The 22270-nt window shown below is 41.7% G+C and overlaps 1 protein-coding gene and 1 long non-coding RNA gene across 5 annotated transcripts in view; one reads left to right on the forward strand and one right to left on the reverse strand.

Moving 5' to 3' along the window:
• LOC148046318 (uncharacterized) overlaps positions 1-22270 on the forward strand; it is a 76027-nt gene that overhangs the window by 12958 nt on the left and 40799 nt on the right. Inside the window, exon 2 of the long non-coding RNA XR_015696487.1 lies at positions 19377-19513. This is a non-coding gene — a long non-coding RNA (uncharacterized LOC148046318). The remainder of the gene's footprint in view (positions 1-19376; positions 19514-22270) is intronic.
• Positions 10431-22186, reverse strand: MYADM (myeloid associated differentiation marker). Of its 4 annotated transcripts, none has more exons than XM_014052461.2 (2): positions 22032-22186; positions 10431-13794 (listed from the first exon to the last, which is right to left on the reverse strand). In XM_014052461.2, the coding sequence occupies exon 2, from the start codon at positions 13781-13783 to the stop codon at positions 12881-12883; it is 903 nt and encodes a 300-aa protein (XP_013907936.2). In that variant the 5' UTR covers positions 13784-13794; positions 22032-22186; the 3' UTR covers positions 10431-12880. The 4 variants fall into 4 exon arrangements, with proteins under 4 accessions (XP_013907936.2, XP_013907939.2, XP_013907938.2 ...); XM_014052464.2 differs by lacking the exon at positions 22032-22186 and adding an exon at positions 21580-21901; XM_014052463.2 differs by lacking the exon at positions 22032-22186 and adding an exon at positions 19335-19475.

A 22270-nucleotide genomic window follows, 5' to 3' on the forward strand; every position in this document is an offset into this window, starting at 1 on the left:
GAGTCCTCCATTCCTCTGTTCACAACAGAATACCTTATGCTACCAGGCTTGAAATGTTGGGCTTGGCCAACCTGGAACAACAATTGCTAACCTTTTCAGTACCAAGTGCTGAAAGTATGCGCATGCACACCCATAATGCAATGTGTGCATGCCCCCCATGTGCACCCTGCCCCCATGTGCACCCCACCCCTCGTGCATGCAGCCCACCCCCTGTGCATGTGGGGCAGAGACCCAAAAATCAGCTGGGCAGTGGGAAATGTGCGCACATGCGTGTATGGTATTCATGCATGCGTGGCAGAGCTTAGTTGGGGCGACAGCTTGCGTGCCTGCAGAGAGGGCTCTGCGTGGCCACCTATAATTCGTCATCACAGGCCTAGAACTACACCGCCTACGTTCTGACTTAAGCATAGTACACAAAATTGTCTGCTACAACATCCTACCTGTCAATAACTAATTCAGCTTCAACCTCAATAATACACGGGCAAACAATCGATACAAACTCAAGGTAAACCGTTTCAAACTCAATTGCAGAAAATATGACTTCAGCAACAGAGTTGTTGTCAATGCCTGGAATCCTCTACCTGACTCTGTTGTTACATCCTCAAATCCCCATAGCTTCAGCCTTAAAGTCTCTACTGTGGACCTCACACACCATTCCTAAGAGGTCTGTAAGGGGGCATGCATAAGAGCACCAGTGTGCCTACTGTCCCTGTCCTACTGTCCCCATTTATTCGTACTTATTTCCTGTGTTCATGTCCATGTTTATACTTATACCTGTTATCTCGTACATGTTTGACAAACTAACTAACTAAATAAATAAAATAAACTTATTCTCCAAAGCACCTGAGGGCTAGACAAAAAGTAATGGATGGAAGGTTGTCAAAGAGAGACCCAGCCTAGAACTAAGGAGAAAATTTCCCGACCGAAGGAACAATCAGTGGAATGGTTTGCCTTCAGAAGTTGTGGTGCTCCATCACTGCAAGTTTCTAAGAAGAGATTGAACCAAAAAGGTATAGACTAGAGCAGTGATGGCGAAGCTATGGCACGCGTGTCACAGGTGGCACGCAGAGCCATTTCTAAGGGCACGCAAGCCATTGCCCTGTCAGCTGGGCAGCGCACATAAGCGCACTGACTAGCTGAGTTCACCCTTTTTTAAAGCCATTTTTCGCCCTCCTCAGGCTCCAGAGGCTTTATAGGAGTCTGGGGAAGGCAAAAAGAGCCTCCCTGCCCCCCCCCCCCCGAGGCCCTCCGGAGACTTCATGAGCTTCCCTGAAGCCTCCGGAGTGCAAAAAATCGCCCCTACGGGCCAGTGGTGAGTTTCAAATTTTTTTAGAACCTACTCTGTGGGTGTGGCCTCCTTTGTGGGAGTGGCTTGCTGGCCATGTGACCTGGTGGGAGTGGCTTGCTGGCCATGTGTTTTCTCTTTCTCTCTCTCTCTCTTTCCTTCCTTTTGTCTCTCTGTCCCTTTTTCCTTTTTTTCTTTCATCTCTCACTTTTTCTTTCTTTTTTCTTTTTTTCTTTCTTCCTTTCTTTCTCTTTCTGTGTGTGTGTGTGTGTGTGTGTGTGTGTGTGTGTGTGTGTGTGTGAGAGAGAGAGAGAGAGAGAGAGAGAGAGAGAGAGAGAGAGGGGTGGGTTTCAAAATTTTTTGGAACCTCTTCTGTAGGTGTGGCCTGCTTCCTGGGTCCACTGATGGAACCTCTTCTAACTGGTTTGGTAGATTTGATGAACCGGTTCTACCGAACTGGTGTGAACTAGTAGGAACCCACCTCTGCTACGGGCAAATCGGAAGTTCGGGAACAGATTTCCAGTTTGCTCGGAGGGTTGTTTTGACTGCTCTGGAGGCTTCAGGGAAGCCTCCTGAAAATCCCTGAAGCCTCCTGAGGGCTTCTGGGGGGACAGGTGAGGCTGTTTTCGCCCTCCCCCGGCTCCTATAAAGCCTCTGGAGCCTGGGGAGGATGAAAAAAAGCATGCAAAAAATGTGGGGGAGTGCCTGTAGTGCACGCATGGGCACTGGGAGGGTTGCGCATTGCATTACGGGTGCGGCATGCCCGCACAAGACCCCCCCCTGGGCTCCCCCCACGTATGGCACGTGAGGCAAAAAAGGTTCCCCATCGCTGGACTAGGGCCTCCTGCCTTGGCAGAGAGTTGGACTAAAAACCTTCAGGGTTGTTTTCAACCTTTTTATTCTATGTTCATTACACTAATCAACAGTCTTCTCTTCTTTAAATACATTATTATTTTTTCTACTGTCCATTCCTAAACCACTGGCATCCTGTTGAGTTTGGGGGGGGGGGTTGTTCCACTGTGGCTAAACCCACCCCCTTGTTACTAATAATACTTATTTTATGCTTGCAAATTGTCAGAATACAGTTGCTAGCTTGTCTTCAGAAATACTGAAGAACATCTGTTTCACAAGCCTTTAATTTAGCTGTTAGTTTAATTTGAGAAGTTGGTTTGCTAGTTTGCAGCTGAGCCACAAAGTCTCAATAATTGCTTTGTTGATTCAGAGCACTACTATAAATTACATTTTTGTGCTGTTTTTGCTGTAATTTGGGACTGAGGGTCCTTCTAGATCTTCCCAATCCTAATCTTCCCCCTGTGAGTTTGCTTACATGTAGGACTATGGTTTTCATCCTACTAGGAGTATGATGTACGTTAAGAAAGAGCTAGGTATGAAAAGGCTGCTGCAACATTTGCATAGATTGCAAATGTTCCAGAACAGAGACAGGCATCCTATTGGTAGCCAAATGCCATATTTTTCTTTTTATAGACAAGAGCTTCTTAGGTGTGTATGGATGCAAAATGGACAAGGGCACCATTTCTGGGTTGCAAATATTTGAATTACCACTAACAACCGCATGGAAGTACAGACCTCTCTAATTCTTTGCTGCCACCCAATGTTCGTCTGGATTTTCGGACTTCAGATATAATTCCCCTAGTTTGGTATCATGTCTATGGAGATTCTTAGTCATATAAGACGGTTCCACCACAAAACCGCGTTTGACTAAACCGCGCTCGACGAAACCGCGTAGCTGACGTCATCAACAGGGCGACAACAGCACGGAGACAGAAGCACGCTGTAAATGCTAAACCTAAAATTAACCCCTAAACCTAAACCTAACCACCCTAAACCTAATCCTAAACCTAACCCTAAACCTAACCCTTAACCTAACCCTAAACCTAACCCTAAACCTAACCCTTAACCTAACCTTAAACCTAACCCTAAACCTAACCCTAAACCTAACCCTAAACCTAACCCTTAACCTAACCCTAAACCTAACCCTAAACCTAACCCTTAACCTAACCCTAAACCTAACCCTAAACCTAACCCTAAACCTAACCCTTAACCTAACCCTAAACCTAACCCTAAACCTAACCCTAAACCTAACCCTTACCTTAAGTTGAATCGGCTTTCTTTCAAAGCGCTATTTAAAGCGCCCTTCTTTCTCCGCGCTGGCTGTTGTGGCCCTGATGATGGCATCAGCGATGCGGTTTAATCGGGCGCGGCTTAGTCGAGTGCGGTTTTGACAGGTCACGATATAAGACATGGTTGTCCCAACAGTGCTTTTTCAAGAGGCAACTGGACTATTTGTTTTTCTTTGAAGGCGTTTCACTTCTCATCCAAAAAACTTCTTCAGCTCTGACTGGATGGTGGGGAATGGAAGGATTTATACTCCTTATAGACCCCTGGTCATTTGCATTCTTTTAGAGAGTCCTTGAGGCCACCTGTAGGTTTATCTGTGTCCTCGGGGTCACCTGAATGGTGCAAATGGGTGTGAAGCCTTCTTGGAACTGCTGAAAGGGCTGTGTTGTAGACTGGAGATAGATGATGTCATATCCCTCCTCCTCTGTTGAGAGAGGGCCATTCAATTTTGACATAGATGGACTCTTTGATCCCTCTTTCAAACCAGTGGTCCTCTCCGTCCAACATGTGGACTTTGGTGTCTTCAAAAGGGCCTTTGTCTTTCAAAAGCAGATGGACTGCTGAATCTAATTGTGATGGGTTTGTTCCCCTATGTTGTCTGCTATGAGTTTACGAAGTGGTTTGAAAAAAATTTGAAAGAGTTATTCTGTTAAGTTTATATGGGTAATCCCTATTTCCCTTCTCCTCCTTTCCTTGTTGGCTCCTTCTCATGGTGGCAGTCTAGCCTTACTGTGCAAACTTCATTCAGAAAATATGTATGTGTTTATTAACAGGCAGTACGTATCAATATTTAAAATAAATAGGATGTAGGAACGCAAAATAATATCTAACAATAGCTGTTGGAGAAGCCGAGGGCTGCCCAGAAGGTGCCTTTATATATATTTCACAATGGGAACCTAAAGGATCAAGTTCCACTTTCCACACACAGGAACCAGGATGCCAGCCCTGTCCTGGGGCGTGGTAATGGCTTGTCATGAGTCACAGCGGCGTCAGGAAAATACATTCCTAGCAGACATACAAATATTTATAGATATGAGCTCAGACTGAGGTGCAGCTGCCAAGACAACTATTGGAATAGAAGCAGCTGTCCGGGAAGTTGCAATCCTTTATACAATGGTGGAAGAGGAGATGACTTTGGAGATGAAGTTATTTCCACAAGCATTTTGTAACAGAACTGAAGATCTGTTGATTTGATTTAGCCAGGGTGGCTAAATATTGAGGTTTCCTCAGATATCTGGCAGGAGGATGGATCATGGCTTTCCTGGCCTGTTCCTCCAAACTTCCAGATGTGCTATATTGGAAGCCATGTCTGTGCCTTGCGCATACATGCAGACAGACATTCTGCTCTTTCTCGTCTGTGCGCCCAACACATTTCAGGAACAACAGCTGTGTTCAGTCAGCTCTCCAGAGCGGAAACTTCTTAGCACATGAGAGAGAATTTCCATGGGGTGAAAACTATCCTGTCCGTGCTTTTTCTCCTGCCAAATTTAGCTAAAATTAGGAAGTTCATGAAAGAGAAAAAAAGTGTGTTCCGACATAAGTGTGTATGATATATATATTTTTGTGTGGAATAACTGGGGTGCAGGAGAAGAGTTGAGTCTCACAGGGGGAGGGGGTTACACACACACAATATAATAATATAATATAATATAATATAATATAATATAATATAATATAATATAATATAATATAATATAATATAATATAATATAATATAATATAATATAATATAATATAATATAATATAATATAATATAATATAATATAATATAATATAATATAATATAATATATAATATTATAATATAATATAATATAATATAATATAATAATATAATATAATATAATATAATATAATATAATATAATATAATATAATATAATATAATATAATATAATATAATATAATATAATATAATATAATATAATATAATATAATATAATATAATATAATATAATATAATATAATATAATATAATATAATATAATATAATATAATATAATATAATATAATATAATATATATATAAAGTCACAACCCCCGGTATGCCCAAATATGGAGGAATATCACTATTTCCATTCTCTGTCCTTCGGCTCGTCACAAGAGACCATCCAGACAGAAACCCAATTTTTTTTTTATTGTTGCCTTTTTGTTACATTTGTTATATTTGTGCTGATAAATAAATAAAGGGAGACTAGTATAGATCTATTTCAAAAAATATTGGGTTTCTGTCTGGATGGACTCTTGTGACGAGCCGAAGGACAGAGAATGGAAGTAGTGATCTTCCTCCCATATTTGGGCATACCGGGGGTTGTGACTTTAAATATATACCTTTCACCCTGGCTTGGCTGATAAGGAGTCGAGCTCTGTGGCTCAGTGGTTAACACATCTGCCTAAGAGGCAATAGAGCACAGGTTCGATTCCCAGTAAGGGTATGGCTAGCTGATGAGAGCTAAATAGCTTGAAATAGCTCTATACTAGTCTCCCTTTATTTATTTATCAGCACAAATATAACATATATATGTGTGTGTGTGTGTGTATGTGTATATATGTATATATATATATGTGTATATATGTGTTCCAGAGCGGAAGCTTCTTAGCACATGAGAGAGAATTTCCATGGGGTGAAAACTATCCTGTCCGTGCTTTTTCTCCTGCCAAATTTAGCTAAAATTAGGAAGTTCATGAAAGAGAGAAAAAGTGTGTTCCGACATAAGTGTATATATATGTGTGTGTGTGTGTGTGTGTGTGTGTGTGTGTAGTGTAGTGTGTGTATATATATATGTGTATATATATATGTATGTATATATATTTATATATATATGTATATATACACACACACATATACATATACATACATACATACATACACACACACACACACAAATACATACATAAATATGTAATCACACACACACGTCCATGTGAGACTCAACTCTTCTCCTGCACCCCAGTTATTCCACACAAAAATCAGCCAGCCAGACTGCAGTTCCAACCTGCATCAAAATGGCTGGATTTGAACACCATTTTTATTTAATGTTTGAGTCTGTTCAGGTGCCGTCGGATAAGCATTGTTTATCTTTCTTTAGGCTTTCGGTCGTAGGCTCCAGGAACAGGAATGAAAAAAATAAAAATAAAGAAAAAATCCACAAAGCCAAACCTTTTAGGTGTTAATACGAATTAGTCACAAGCTTTGGACTTTCCAAGGTCTCTTTCTGAAGCAAGGGGAATTAGAAGTCCCCCAATGGGTGGAAGTTGGGGAAAAGAAGAAAAACAGACTGGTAAAATAAGGGAGGATCTTCGGAGGTGCAAAGTGGATGTCAACTGGTCCAGAATGGTATTACAAAGCAATAGCGCTTAGACTTATATACCGCTTCACAGTTCTTTATAGCTCCCTCTAAGCGGTTTACAAAATCAGCCTATTGCCCCCAACAATCTAGATCAGTGTTTCTCAACCATGGCAACTTGAAGATGTCCGGACTTCAACTCCCAGAATTCCCCAGCCAGCGGATGCTGGCTGGGGAATTCTGGGAGTTGAAGTCTGGACATCTTCAAGTTGCCAAGGTTGAGAAACACTGATCTAGATCCTCATTTTACCCACCTCGGGAGGATGGAAGGCTGAGTCAACCTTCAGCCTGATGAGATTCGATCTACCAAACTGCATGCTTCACTTAACAACTGAAGTGATTTGCTTAACAACTGTGGCAAAAAAAAAAAGATCATGAAATGGAGCGCAACTCACTTAGCAAGGTCTTGCTTAACTACAGAAATTCTGGGCTGAAATGCTTATTTTTTACGTATTTTATTTATTTAGTTTGTCAAACATGTACAAAATAACAGGTATAAGTATAAACACATATAAGTATGAACACCGGAAATGTGTACGAATAAATGGGAAGCATGGAGAGAGGAGGTGAGAGGAAGGGGGCCCAAGCCTGAGGTTCAAGGTTCAAGGTTCATGGTTCATTTTATTTATATGCCGCCCTATTCCCTGCGGGACTCAGGGCGGCGCACAAACCCAAGAGAGGGGAAGGGAAACACAAAGAACTACAACAAAAAAAATACAAGAGAATTTATAACAACCAACAGCCACACGATTCGAGAGGGAAAGGGAACTCATCGACCCCAGGCCTGCCGACACAGCCAGGTTTTAACGGCTTTTCGGAAGGCCTGGAGAGAGGTGAGGGTCCGAATCTCTGCGGGGAGCTCGTTCCAAAGGGCCGGAGCCGCCACAGAGAAGGCCCTCCCCCGGGTAGTAGCCAGATGACATTGGCCGGTAGACGGAACCCGGAGGAGGCCTAGTCTGTGTGATCTAATGCAGTGTTTCTCAACCTTGGCGACTTTAAGTCCATGGGACTTAAAGTCGCCAAGGTTGAGAAACACTGATCTAATGGGTCTTTGGGTGGTAATTGGCAGCAGGCGGTCTCTCAAGTACCCAGGTCCAATACCATGAAGGGCTTTATAAGTGACGACTGAGGGAATAAGGAAATAGGCTAGAGGTTTCAGTGGGCCTAGGCTGAGAGGGGGAAAAGGGAATATTATAGCAGAGGCTGTGGAAGGAGAGCTCAGCAGGAAGTTCAAGAGAAAGCGAAGATAGAGGAAGAGGAAGAAGCTCCAACCAGCCACCTAAATGCCGACCTATCTGTGACCTGCATGCTGAGAGGAGGCTGACCACCACCCAATCACGGGACCCTGGCAAGTAGAGGTGCATCAGAGAGGGGCCAAGTTGGACTGGCAGCCATACGGAGAGGGCCAGGAGAACCCAGACTACAGTGGCCCTTGCGCGAGGGTTAGCGCTATATTTATTTAGCTCCATGGTGATATACATCCACTTTTGAAGAAAAAAAACAAGTGTCATTTCCTGCCAATGAGTTTCTCCCTTCTAAAGTTCAGCTCTTCAGAATTAACACTTGACTTACCCTGATTGCAACAGCGAAGGGATATATTTTGCTTCTTCAATTTGCTTTTTTTTTTTTTAGCAGCTTTATGCTCCTTCTAGATACACACGTGTTCCTCCAGCCACCCACTCCATTCCAACAAATTTTGTAGTCATACCCATCAAGTAAGAGTTATAGCTCATAAAACTGAAATATATTCCCGTTTATGTGGAAGTGCACAGCAGCTATAACCATCCGAAAGAATCATTATCACAGCTGCCAGGGGAAAGGGGAAATACTGAAGGAAAATAGAACAACAAATTTGGGAGTGTGTCATGTGCCTGACCAAGTAAATGAGACAGGATTTTAATAATACTTATGCAAATTGGACTACCAGATCTTGGCTGCAAAACCTCAGACTACCACCAGGAGGCATTATTGATGGGTCTCTTGGCTGCCATCTGAAGGTCATCCAGAATTTTGCCACTCAGATCTGCTAGTCCTAGTCCTAAAAAAGTGGGAGGTGGAAGCAGGGGAAAGATCCCTTATGACTCCAGAAATCTCAAAAATGGCCCAGCATTAGCACCAGTTTTATAATTTGCTTGTTAGTGTAGTACATAAACATGAATCCAGAAGATGATTTAAATCTCTGATGGAGAAGAAAATTTTGCTTCATTGAGCAAAATCCATGCCCATCCACTCTTCCACAAAAGAGCATTTCTAGTCTTTCAAAAGTTTGTCCTCTTCAAATCTGCCAGCATGGGAACAAACACAGAAGAGGCAAAACTTGCTATTCCACCAATTTTATCAAAAAATCCCTACACAGCAGAGAATGAGAAATGTTTGCTCGTACAGTGCTCCCATATAACCTTACTTCACATACAAAAAGTCTGTACATAAAAATCCATATGATCCTTATGGGAAGGAGCTGCACACCTGGCCGGCTACCTTTCCTTCTCAAAGATCTGAAGTTGGAAAAAAAAATGGGCAGGCGGGAATGCCTCCCAATTGTTGGTAGTCCTCCATCAATGGCAAGAACAGAGGGCCAAGAATGGAGATGTTTTTCTATTGTGATTCTCATATATCTACACTATTGATTCATTTAATAAGATGAGTTTTGTTTTGTTTTCATTTTGGCAGCTTTAAGATGAGTGCACTTCAATTCCCATAATTTTTCAGCCAGCCTGGCTGGGGAATTTTGGGAGCTGAAATCCATTCATCTAAAAATGTTTGAAAAACACTGCTGTAGGGTGAAGACGACATCAAATGGAATGAGGCTTATCATTATCCAAGTTAAAAAGAATCACAGCAATTCTATAATGCTGTGGGAACCATAATAGAATAACAAAGAGTTGGAAGGGACCTTGGAGATCATGTAGCCCGCCTGCTCAAGCAGGAAACTAAATTTCAGGCAAATGGTGTCGAGTTTCTTCTTACAAACCACCAGTAACTGGAGGCAAGTCATTCCACTGCTTGTTCTGTTAGGAAATTATTCTTTAGTTATAGGTTGGTTCTCTCCTTGATTAGTTTCCATCCATGGCTTCTGCCTTCAGGTGCTTTGGAGAATAGCTTGACTCCCTCTTCTTTGTGGCAATCCCTTGAATATTGGAATGCTGCTTTCATGTCACCCTAGTTCTTCCTTTCAATAAACTAGACATACTCAATTCCAGCAATTGTTCTTTATATTTTTAGCCTCCAGTCTCATTTATGTTGTTTTAAGATTTATTTAAGATTTATGATTTTTTATAATTAGTAGTTTTATTTTTTATAAATCATGTAGCTGCATGATGGTCTAAGAATCTAGTAAATAAATATATAAATGAGCTGTCTACAAGTTCTGTAAGCTTGGTATTTCAAAAATAAACTGAAAAGTTAGAAAGGTGAAAAGACTACTTTTATTGAAGTTTTAAACAGCTAAGCCAAAAATAAATCAGCTCAGCTCTCTAATAACAATCCAATATTGGAGGATCATAGAAATCTGCAGCTATCAAACTGGTGTAAAAATCCATTTTTTTTGAAGTGCCCCTTAAGTCAGAAAAAAAGCCTATTTCTATTGTAGCTATTCAGACTCCTGGTGTCCAAATGTACCGTTCCCCCCCACTCCCGAAATGATAGAAATAATATTGACACATTCCATTGTAACATTGCTGCTTTATTTTGTACACATACATTGATTTGCATATTTCAAAAAAATAATAAAAACATTGTAGTTGCGGGTAATTGAGACAAGACGGAAGCTTATATTTCTGCCTACGCTGCATGATGTTATAAGTATTTTTATTTTTAAAATGCAAAATAGAATGGTAAATGCAGTAGAAACACATACAAATAACTTCTATTGCTGACTTAATGGAAAAAGACTGATGTTTTATGAAATATGAAGTTGAAAAGCAATATTATCGAATACCAAGTGCTTGGAACATTCAAAAAAATAATAATACTCGATTAGCAACCATAAAGAAGCCAAAAGTTATGTATTTAATACTTTGCAAAGCATGTATTTTTCTACTATGCTTTTAAAAAACAAACAAACAGAGGACGTCTTACAGACACTTAAAAAAAACTGTTAATTTTCTTTAAAAAAATTCAAAATGTAAAGAAAAACAATTGCGCTATATTTCTGTAAAACACTCTTATTTGCTAAGAAACTTGAAGGCAAGTACTTTTAACTCTTACTTAAATGTTGCTCCATTGTAGTTATCTTTCAGCCTGGTGCAATCACAAATATGTGGCTTTCCATTTCCCCAAATCAAAGTATTTCTTGTAACCTCCCCAATGTATTTTGTTGACTTTTGGAAAAAGAATTTAAAAAAAAGAGAACTGCCCTTTTAAAGTAAAGTTACTGCAAGCCCCAACAGCTCCTGCATAAATCATTTCGCAGGACTTGGTTGGATTTCTAGTGCAGATTTACAGGCAGACATGAATCCATTACTATACAGTTAATTTCTCCCCGAGCAACCATAGAGAATAAACACTCTATGGTAGTGCAAAGGAAACCACCCATCTAGTGCTGTGCAGTCCCCCATTCATCCCAATGGAAAATGCAAGCAGCCAATGGCTCTACTGTAAACATCTAACTTTCCCACCCCACAAAATACATATTCATAATGGAAAACAGCAAGTATATTTGGTAAGAGCAAAGGTGTTTCTTTGCATGACAAAAAGAGGAACCCAATATTTTTAAGGCACTAAAATGGAGGAACTTTTTTTTAAGGCCAAATAAAATACGTACATCAAAAATGCTCTGAATTCTTCTTTTCTGCCAGCAAAGTTTCTGTTTTAGCTGCATAGTTTTCTTCTGAATCTGATTGGCTGATGGTGGCTGTCGGCATGTGTTTCTAAAGTTAGTGGTCTGGATAGAGGGTAGCCAGGGTGAGAAAGACGAAGAATGGGAAACCTAACTGCAAGCTAGCAATAGCACTTAAGACTTATATAGTGCTTTACAGCTCTCTCTAAGCGGTTTAGAGTCAGCATATTTGCACCCAACAATCTGGGTCCTCGTTTTACCCACCTCGGAAGGATGGAAGGCTGAGTCAACCTTGAGCCTGGTGAGATTTGAACTGCCAAACTGCAGCCGTGATCAGCAGAGGTAGCTTGCAGTACTGCACTCTAACCACTGTGCCACCTCGGTTCACTGCTCAAGTGATCTAATTTAAGGAAAATGTTAGGAAATGGATTTTTATGAGAATTCAGGTACTCCTCGATATATGACCACAATCGAGCTCAAAATTTCTGTTGGTACAAGAGAGATTTGTTAAGTGAGCTATGCCTGTTTACACTTTTCTTTCCACCTTTGTTAAGTGAATGATTGCAGTGTAAATAACATGTTTGTTAAGGGAATCCGGCTTCCCCCTTGACTTTGCTCATCAGAAGGCATCAAAAGCTGATCACCTCATCCCGCGACACTGCAGCCGTCATAATTGTGAGTCAGTCGCCAAGCATCTGAATTCTGATCACATGCTCACGGGGATGCTGCAATGGTTGTTAAGAGGTGAAAATTGTTGTTAAATCACTTTTTCCAGGGCTGTTGTTATAACTTTCAACGGTCACTAAATGAACTGTTGTAAGTCGAGGACAACCTGCATCCTGGAGGCTCCCCATCAAGGATAGTATATACCCTCTCTCTCTCTCTCTGCTCCCCCCCCCCCTCGACAGGCATCTGCAATTCCAACCAACACCACCTTTAATAACTCCTCATGCCTCGGAATATGACAAACTATACTGGCAAAGATACATGCATGGGAATAGCCAAAGATGTTTGGGGCAGAAGCATTTATGAGCCATCCCAAGCTCTGCATACAACAAATTATCATTTGGCTATTATGTGCAATAAGCTCAGGATGGAGAGAGGAAAAGAATTGTTGTGTGGCAAGCACAGAGCATAAATCTAGGCTAAGAACAAGGTAACTGAGAAGGCAGGAGAGAAAGAGGATGAATTAGTCCGAGACGGCAGGCAGAGGACAGAGACAGAAGAAAGGAAAAAATCAGAGCAAAAGAGAGAAAAGCATGACCCCTTCTTCTCTTTCCACTTCCCTTCTTTTGGACACCACTGCCTTGATTCTCCTTACTGCCAGCCACGGTCTACCCCTGGATGAATATCAGCCGTGCAGAATACACCAGATCTGCCAGGTATATCAGCAGATTGACAGCAGTTAGAACTGCTACGGCAACATTCTTGTCCCATGTACAGAAGTCGTCACGACTACCACAGTTTCGAGATGGAACCCCCCCATGTTTTCGGTCAAACTTGTAGAGAGGCCAAATGATTGTGGCGGTGGCATACATGAGCACAGCCAATAAAGTGTAGCCGCTGAGGAATTTGTTGAATGGACACGGCAACCAGCCAGTGCATTCGCCAATGCAGAGGATGATCACCACAAGGGAGAGGATGAAGCAAATGCAGTAGACCGCCATACACCACTTAAGAGCGTCTGGGTGGTCATAAGTAGGTGGGTCGCTTATGAAGACAAAGATGATGCAGGCAGTAAAAGTCTCCACCACCTTCAGCAGCCCTGGGACTGTTGCCATGTAGCCAGTCACTTCTCCTGGCTTAGCTTTGGTTAAGCTGACCTCACTGAGGTAAGACAGGCAGGCTAGGCAAGAAAACACAGTGGCGGCAACGCGATATCCCCGCTCATCGCTACTAAGACTCCGTTTCGAAATGAAGAAGACCGGGTAAATGATGGAAGCCGAGAGACACATTAGGGTGGCATACATGGCGAACGTGATGGGGAAGTTCTTCCAAGAGACCGGCATGCGATGCTGAAGGCCAGCAAACTCGACCACCAAGATGACGATGGTGATGGCAAAGCAGAAGCACCAGGAGAACATGCACCAGTCCCCATTGCGGTGGTCCCAGGCGTTCCGGCTGGCCACCAAGCTGAAGGCCACACAGGTGAAAATGGCTTCCAGGAGGCGAACAATTCCCAAGGGAGAGGTCAGGGCACTGGTGTTGCCCACCGATTTTGAGCGGGTTACTGGCATGGTGCAAAGATCTAGGGAGGAGAAGAAAGACACATGATGCAAAACTTTTATCACGTGAAAATATGCAATTTAGGATACATTTCCTAAATTTAGGGCTAAGGAATATAGAAACACGGGGCAGATGGAGAAGACCGGGCTGAGCCCAAGGGAGGGGTCAGATGTGTCATTAGTCATGAGTCCCTGCACGCCCACACGAGATCAAAGTCCAGCCCAGCCTATTGTGAATGCCTCCCTTATCACCCACTCATTTCCCTTAACTGCCAGTGGGTCAGATTCCCGTAGAGAGCTTAATCTTGCGATAAGTCTTTATACTCATTTGTACTGCCTGACTCTCTTGATTTTCCCCAGCCTTCTGCAACCCTGCAGCTTCTAGGTAGGTTGGATTTCCTGTCTTATCATTCCCAATCAGAATTCCATTCTTCTCTTCCTAGTAATAATCCAAATTAACTGCAGGACTACAAGTTGAGGAAGACTAATTTAAGTGCCATTGTCTCCTGAACCTGCCTGAATAGTGTAGAAGGGATGGGAGAGATTTATCACTCCACGTATTGTCGGACAAGATCCGGCAGCAGTCCCAGTCGGGATGGATTATATAGTCCTCGACTTACGACCATAATTGAGCCCAGAATTATGATCACATTGTGCCAGTTGTTAAGTGGGTCAGCATGTGGCCACACTCAATTTTATAGACAGGTTTTGCAGCGATCATTAAGGGAACGTCATTTTTGTTAGGCAAATCCATTGTCCAAAACCAGAAGTAACCACTTTCTGGCAAAAAAACATCTAAATCCTGGTCACTTGACCATGGGATCCTGCAAACACAACCAAAATGTGATCATCATGTGACAGGCGAAGGCCATCAAAACTTTGAATCAGGGTCATAAGTAGCCCTGAGAAGTCCATTATATCTTCAAATAGTTGCTAAGTGAACGGTCATAAGTTGAGAACTATCTACATATAAATTCTAGTCCCATGTCTGGAAAATTACAGAATCATAGGGCTGGAAGGGGCCTTCAAGCTTTTCTAATCTAAACCCCTACCCACAGCACACAGTATTATATCCCGAAAAATGGCTGTCCAATTCTACCTTGAAGACTTCCAACAATGGACCATCTACAGTTCCAGGAGGCAAGCTATTCTATTGATTGATTGTTGGCACTACCAGGAAATTTCTCCTTAATTCCAGATAGGATCTCTCTAACAAGCTTCTACCCACTGCTTCTTGTCCGGCCCTCAGGTGATTTGGAGAATAAGTCAACCCCCTCCTGCATGTGACTGCCCCTCAGGTATCGGAAGACAGCTATCATGTTACCCTCTAAACTTTCTTTTTCTTAATTGGACACACCTAGTTCCCTTAACCTTGCCTCAAACAGCTTAGCCTCCAGAGCCGAGATGGGCAACTTTGGCAACTTTAGGACTTGTGGATTTCAACTCCCAGAATTCCTTAGTCAGCCATTAAAGTACACAGATCATAAAGTTGCCACACTGGCCCACCTCTGTGCCAGAGACTCTAAAAGCTCACAAACCAGATGTCTACAGGTAATCTATCAATATTTGCGTATGGGCAACATGGACGATAGCATAACCCATGATAGCAACTGTTGGACATCAAAATCTACAAGAGGAAAAAAAGAAGGTAGTAAATATAGCTAAACATAGACAATTTAATTTTTATCAGTCTATTCTGAGGTTTATAATTAATTTATGTTACTTATGTGTGCTATTCCTATGGGATTGGATTCATAACTACAATTCTCCAGATAAAACGTCTTATTATCTTGATTTACAGTACTTTTTTCATATTTGGCATAACTAAATAAATGTAGGTAAACATTCTCAACAAAAAAAAAGGTTCTCAATAGAAGATATAGAATTGTCCCAACTTGTAACTCCTTTGATAAACTTTAGTTAATTTAAACATTGCTCCAGCCTGACAGATGACACTTGGACGAAAATTGATTAAGCTCACCTCTTTGTAGAAAAATGGAATTTTCTCAAGATAAGAGAAATCTTTTATGTCAATGCTTCACTTCGATGCCAGACAATTTCATCTCATGAAAATGCACACTGCACCTAGGAAAGGATCTGAATATCTAAGATCACCCACCCCGAAGGGCTCCTCCTTGGGTCTCACACATCCATAGGGCAAGGGCACCTTATTTTACACATCTAATAGCCTGTACATCAACTTCACACCAGAGCCCCTTGTCACTGTATGTCCTATCACACTCAGCTTTCCGTGGCCAAGAATGGCCGAATATTCGTTTTGCTGCCTGACTCTTGGAAGAAAATTCTTCCACTATTTCGGGCAAATGTCCTGTGTTTTTTATTGGGTAACCGAGCTTGGAATCAGGCCAAGAAAATTCTTCTAATGGGTTTAAAATAGGTACAAACTAATAATGAAGTCCAAAGTAAAGCTGTTTCCTTTTGTAAATGGAGATAAATCTTCCTGGTTTACACAGCACATATTATGAACTGGCTATGAATAATGGAAACCGAAGTCCGAAAGATCCAGAGGTTGGAAAAGGTTGGGTAGCATAGTGTCCACCCAAAGCTAATATTGCCCTTTCCTGTCTGGGTTGTGACAAAGTAAGACGCAATGGGAGAACGGACAAGAATTTCTGGGGGCTAGAAAGTTACCCCCATCTGTTTGTGTCTCACAATTACATTACAGACAACAGCAATTGCTGGTGTTTTTTTTTTACCCAAAATTGGAAAACGCTTACTTCCTGAAGAAGTTGAAAGGGCAAGACAAGCATAAAGAGCTGAGAAAGGGTGGAGACTTGAGCAGGGGAGGGGTAGGAGAAGAACCATGTTACCCATGTAAGGGCAGGAGAAAATTCCTTTTTGTCCAATGTTGGACATTTGGTTTTAATCAAGCTCTTCCCCTGAGCTGAGGAAGGGAGGGGGAGTGCGGTGGGGGCGGGTGGAAGGGGGAGTCAGAGAAATCCCAGGCTTTAAGCCAGCTTCACTGTCTCCTTTCTGAGCCATCTCCCAAAAATGCAGCCCACCCTTCCTTTTCCCCTCCTGCAAATCCAGAAGGAAGGATTTCCTTTCCTGTCAACTCCCAAGTGAGAAATGTCTCCTTTCACTCGACTGCAAGGGAAGCTAGAATCTTTGGTAGGTTAGCTTTGTCCTGCCTTTCAGTTGCTCCCGGTGTTTGGAGAGAAGAAAAGGAAAAGGAGGGAAAAAAGAGAGAGAAAGAGATATGTTTGAAAGTAAATCTAAGCTGCTTCAAGAAAAGGAGAGCAGAAAAACCACTTCGAACCATTTTAAAATGGGTTTTAAAAATTTTTAATGGCTTATATTGCCTGTTAGCACTCACTACATGGAAACTGCAACTGCAGAGGATATTTTGCAAGACGCCGCAGGATTTAGTTTTCACTAAAGTGTTGTCCCATGTTACCCAGGCACATACAGCCACGCTGGTTCTTTGGGGCCTACAAGGGGGAAATGGGTGACTGAACAGCCTATTTTGCAAAGCTTTCCTCCCAGGCTAACCTGCGTCTACCGTTTTGCACAGAGTCAAATCAAGAGGAAGAAACTGTTAGGACGACGTCATTTTTCATGTAGCAGAAAAACAATTGCCTCCAGGAATCCTGCTATCTTTTCCCTATCTTTGCAGGGAGAAAATGAGCGCTTCAGAGGGTAGAATTTATCAATGTTCTTCAACGGGCTGTTTCTAACTATGCCAAGAGCTTTCTAGATGAGATAAACTTCAGGCTTGTAACCTTTGATCTGCAGCCTGAAATGGAACCATCTAGATAAATAGACTGTTTTCCATTTTGATTATGCTGTGCATTTGAATCGATTCATAACCTCAATGTTTTTTTCCAAGCACACTAACCCATACCAAGGGTAAAACTTTAAACAAATCCCTCTCTCCACTCCTTTTCATGTAAGATGCTTTTAAAATTATTGTTTGTATCCCACCCTTCTAATGCTGGTGTATGACTATAATAAAGATTTAATTTAATTTGATGCTGAAGATAGAACAAAAACAAAATTCTACATGCGATTTTACCGCATTCGTTCTCTCACCCTGCAAAGTACATTAAAAAATGCACATACATTTGATGAAGGGACCTGCAAAAGTCCAAGTTCATCAGTGACTTTAAAGCTGCCTCAGAACATCATAACAGGAGCAGAATTTAAAGGAAAATATAAGCATTATCTAAACAATAATGGATAAATAACTAATCAAGGAACATCCCCACGTAATCTTATAAACAGTCTGGATAAAAGAGAGAAAAGGAGAGACTGAAATGTGCATTTACCAGAAGTAATGCTGAGAGTTACTGAGAAAATATTCAGTCATCGTGCATTGGTGCAAAAAGACGTTGAGCGAAGAAGTGGCAACGCCCAGGGTGTAGAACTATTTCTTACACACTGCAGGATACAATTGAAGCTTTGTTTCAAGCACAGAAAAATCGAGAGGCAGGATCTTAGAAGAGCTGGTTCCTCTTCCGTGTTCCCTAAAAAAAACCCAGGACCCTGCCCACAAAAGCAGAAGACGTGGAAAAGAGCAGAACTCACTGGATAAAATTAGAGTTGAGAAGTAATGCTACGTGTCATGGCAAGGCATCGAATGAGTAAAGGTGATTCAAAGAACAGGTAGCCCTTGACTTACCACCATAATTGAGCCCAGAATTATAGTAGTAAGCCATGGTGTTCATTAGCAAGTCACCATGTGGCCACACCCAATCCTACTATCTTTTTTGCAGCAATCCTTAAACAGCCATTGTTAGGCGAATAGTCTGAGTTAAACTCATTATACCCAATAAATGCTGGTTTCCTGCAAAAAACTGCCAAAAATTGTAGAACACAGAAGACATAGATGCCACCAGTTGTCATGTGCCCAACATATGATCAACTGATTACAAGGTGGGGGTGGAAGGTTGCTGTTGTAACTTTGAAAATGGTCATAATCTGGGGAGTTCTGTAATAACTTTGAATGATCACTAAGTGACCGGTCATAAATTGAGAACTACCTGTATTTAAAAGCTAGGGAATCCTCAAACCTTGCGTCTCTCTAGATCAGTGTTTCTCAACCTTACCAACATGAAGGTATGTGCTGTAAAATTCTAGGAGTTCGCACATCTTAAAATTGTTTTAGATAATACCAAGGGGTCACTCCTTATTTTACGTGGACTGTTTCTTCGTAGATTAAACTAGAGAATATATTTTACAAATAAATACATATTAATAAATTTCAGTTGTAATAGCCAAGAAATAGCCTGATCTAATATTATTTATTGTCAAAGCCCAGGGGATCTCTTAACCCATCCTTAAAGAAACAGGATTTCTCGGTTTTCAAAGTATTGCATTAAATTTTGTTAAGGGGTATTTTTCTGTACATATGGCTGCATGAGGAGAATTAATGTTTTGGAAAATCTGTTGCAAAATCTATTAGTTTTGCACTATGGAAGGGAACAGAAATCCATTGTTGCTGGTGCATGTTTGTGTTCTCAACTTAAGACCACAACTGGGATCAGAATTTCAGTTGCTAGGCAAGGCAGCTCTTAATTGAGAGAATTACACCCGGTTTTACCTTTTTCGCCATGATTGTTAAATTAATCACTTTGCTTCTCAGAAACCAGCTGGGACGGTCACAAATGGGAATGACATGACTTCGAGACGCTGCAATCGTGGAAAATATATGCCGGTTGCCATGCTCCCCAATTCTGATCATGTGACTGTGGAGATGCTGTAACAATGCACAGCGATGTTGTAAGTGCAAGAACTAGTTGTCACTCTCTTTTTTAATGTCGTAATTCTGAATGGTTGCTAAACAAATGGTTGCAAGTCAAAGACTACCTATAGTGGTTAAGGCACCTGGCTAGAGACTAGGAGGCTGAGTTTTAGTCCCCCCCTTAGGAATGAAAGTTCGCTAGTTGACTTTGGGCCAATATCTATCTATCTATCTATCTATCTATCTATCTATCTATCTATCTATCTATCTATCTATCTATCTATCTATCTCCCTCTCTCTCTCCTCTCTCTCTCTCTCTCCCCCCCCACTTACCTCACAAGGTTGTCATTATGGAGAAAATAAAAGGAAGGGGTATCATGTATATTCACCATCTTGAGTTATTTTTAAAAATAATAAAGCTAGGAGTTTTTTTTAAGATTTTTTTTTTAAGCACCATTTTCTGCCAGGCTCAAATTCTGTGAGAACTTGATGGAGCTCCAGAAGAAATTAAAGAAGGAAAAAAGTTCATTCAATCACAATCTATGTCACAAAATCTTTGGTCTCTTGATTGAAGTGTTCCAGGGAAAAAATCTTAACAAACAGGTTCCACAGCCTGGAATCTTTGAAACTTTCTGCCTTAGTGGACAACAGAAAGGTTACCAAACTGGGCTGCAAAACTCTGAAAAACCAATAGATGGTAGCAAAGAAATCTAGAAAACGTAATTATTGGCTGCCATCTAATGGTCCTTTGGATTTTTGCAGTCTAGATCTAATAGCATTAGTCCTGTAGTAATCATGTTGCAATAAGCAAGCAGGGAAGCTATAAATTTGAAAAAGAATCAATTGTTATACAGTTGAAGATGTTACTATATTATAAACAACTAACCACAGCATAGAGCAGGGAGGAAAATATTTACAGTACAGAGATATGTTTTCTGGAGTCTTGTCATAATACTACCAAAATAGGCTAAGGGTAATTAAGACAAAATATGCATTCTACAAAAATACGATGTTTTTAAAAAATAAACATAGTGGTTCTTACTATTAAGCATTTAATGAACTGGGAACATTCACAATGAAGTACATGATATAAAATTTTGGATGTCAGTCATATCACACTTACGACTCCCTTAGTAAAATACCTCTCTTCTCCTTACAGAAAAATGTATTCAACACTACAACATGTCTCTGTGTTGCTGATACAAATATATACTTTTTGACTCCATCGTGTCCCATCTACTGCACAATTATCCTCTGCTCTCGATTAAATACTGTCCAGATTGTGCTTTGAATTGTAACATGTATAGCACCCAGACAGCATTAGATGCGGCTTCAGTCTTGATGTGAGCCACACCTAGGATCTATTTATTACAACATCCTTGCCTCACCAGACTAGCTTTAGGACATATTGATCTTTTGTCCTGAGAAAATATTGCAGTGCAGTATTAATAGAGACACACCTCCCTTAATCAAAACTTTTGTAAGACCAAAATAGCTGCCAAAATGAAGAAACTGCATTCTTTTGGGGGTGGAGGTAAGATGTCACACACCTTAAGTTTTTTCAGACAAAGGCCTTTTTAAAGGCACCCGTTATTTTCATCTACTGACCAACCACAAGGTTGCATGTTTTTCCCTGCTATTCCTTGGAAGTTATTTCAAGGCATACTGCCTTTAAATATGAAGGACCCTGTTTAGCTAATGCACTGAACAAAGGTTTTCACTGCCTGTAAAACTGCAAATTATGTAACAAAGGTGTAGTGGCACAATTTGAGATTTCAAAATCTTTTCAGAGTCTGCTGTATGGAGAAGTCAGGCCTGGGATATCTTGAAATCTTCCCTGCTTCTCTTTTCTTATAAACCAGGGGTGTCCAAGTTCGAAGACTTGTGGACTTCAACTCCCAGAAATCCCCTGAGATTAAAGTTGCCAAGGTTGGATACCTCTGCTGTAAACTTTGCTGCTCACTTGTTCCATTAAAACAGCCTGTTACACGCACTTCCCTACCACAAAAGGCACACCCTATTGCAAAAGCCACATTGGAAATGGATGCCGCCCTCTCCCCGGTTGTTTGTTTTTAGTTTTTTTTTTTTTTTTTAAGAGCATTACCTTTCTGGTTTTGGCTCCTGCTGCAAAATTAAACCAATTGGTGTTGGTGGGCTTCTTTTTTTCAAAAGGGAAAGTCCGGGGTGGGGCACCCTAACAAGGCAACCTCCATCAACTCACTAGAGCCCTGCAAAGGGGGTCCCCCTACCCACTCAGTCCTGCAAAGAGGTCGCATTGGGGAGGCGGGGCAGCTCAGCAAATGCACCTCATTTCCCAAGAACACTAAGCAATCCCCCATTTCTAGCCTAAATATTCTCCCCCGGCCCAGTTTTGCTTTTAACTCTTTAAATTCCTTTTCCCTGCAGAAAGCAGCCATGCACGGAGGGCGGCTTCAAACTCTGGACGCCCCTCAATCTCCCCCACCCACCCCAACTTCAAGAGCCCCGCCCCGCGGCTGCCTGAACTGCTCCGAGCGTCTCCCCCAGCCCCGATTTTCTCCCGCAGCTCCTTCTTACGGCACTTCCAAGGCTTGGGGCGGGCGGAGAGTCTGCACCGACCGAGGCGATCTGGCGAAAGATGCTCCTCGTGGTGGCGAGAAGGCGAGAGCTCCTGGGTTGGGCTGGTCGAGACGGGAGGGAAGCTGGGTGTGGCGCTAAACGCCGGAGAAGAAGGGAGGCAGCCGCCGGGCAGGACGAGGGGGTGGGGAAAGGGTGGGCCGTGGGCGGATGGAAAGGAGAGCCGAGGGGGTCGGCAG

The sequence above is a fragment of the Thamnophis sirtalis genome, unplaced genomic scaffold (assembly GCF_051295495.1).
Source record: "Thamnophis sirtalis isolate CommonGarterSnake01/CBP01778 unplaced genomic scaffold, rThaSir2_p1.2 scaffold_4, whole genome shotgun sequence".
Taxonomy (NCBI): domain Eukaryota; kingdom Metazoa; phylum Chordata; class Lepidosauria; order Squamata; family Natricidae; genus Thamnophis; species Thamnophis sirtalis.

Excerpts from the sequence above, each read along its gene's own strand:
- MYADM (XM_014052461.2), bottom strand. The coding sequence starts at position 13,783 with ATGCCAGTAACCCGCTCAAAATCGGTGGGCAACACCAGTGCCCTGACC.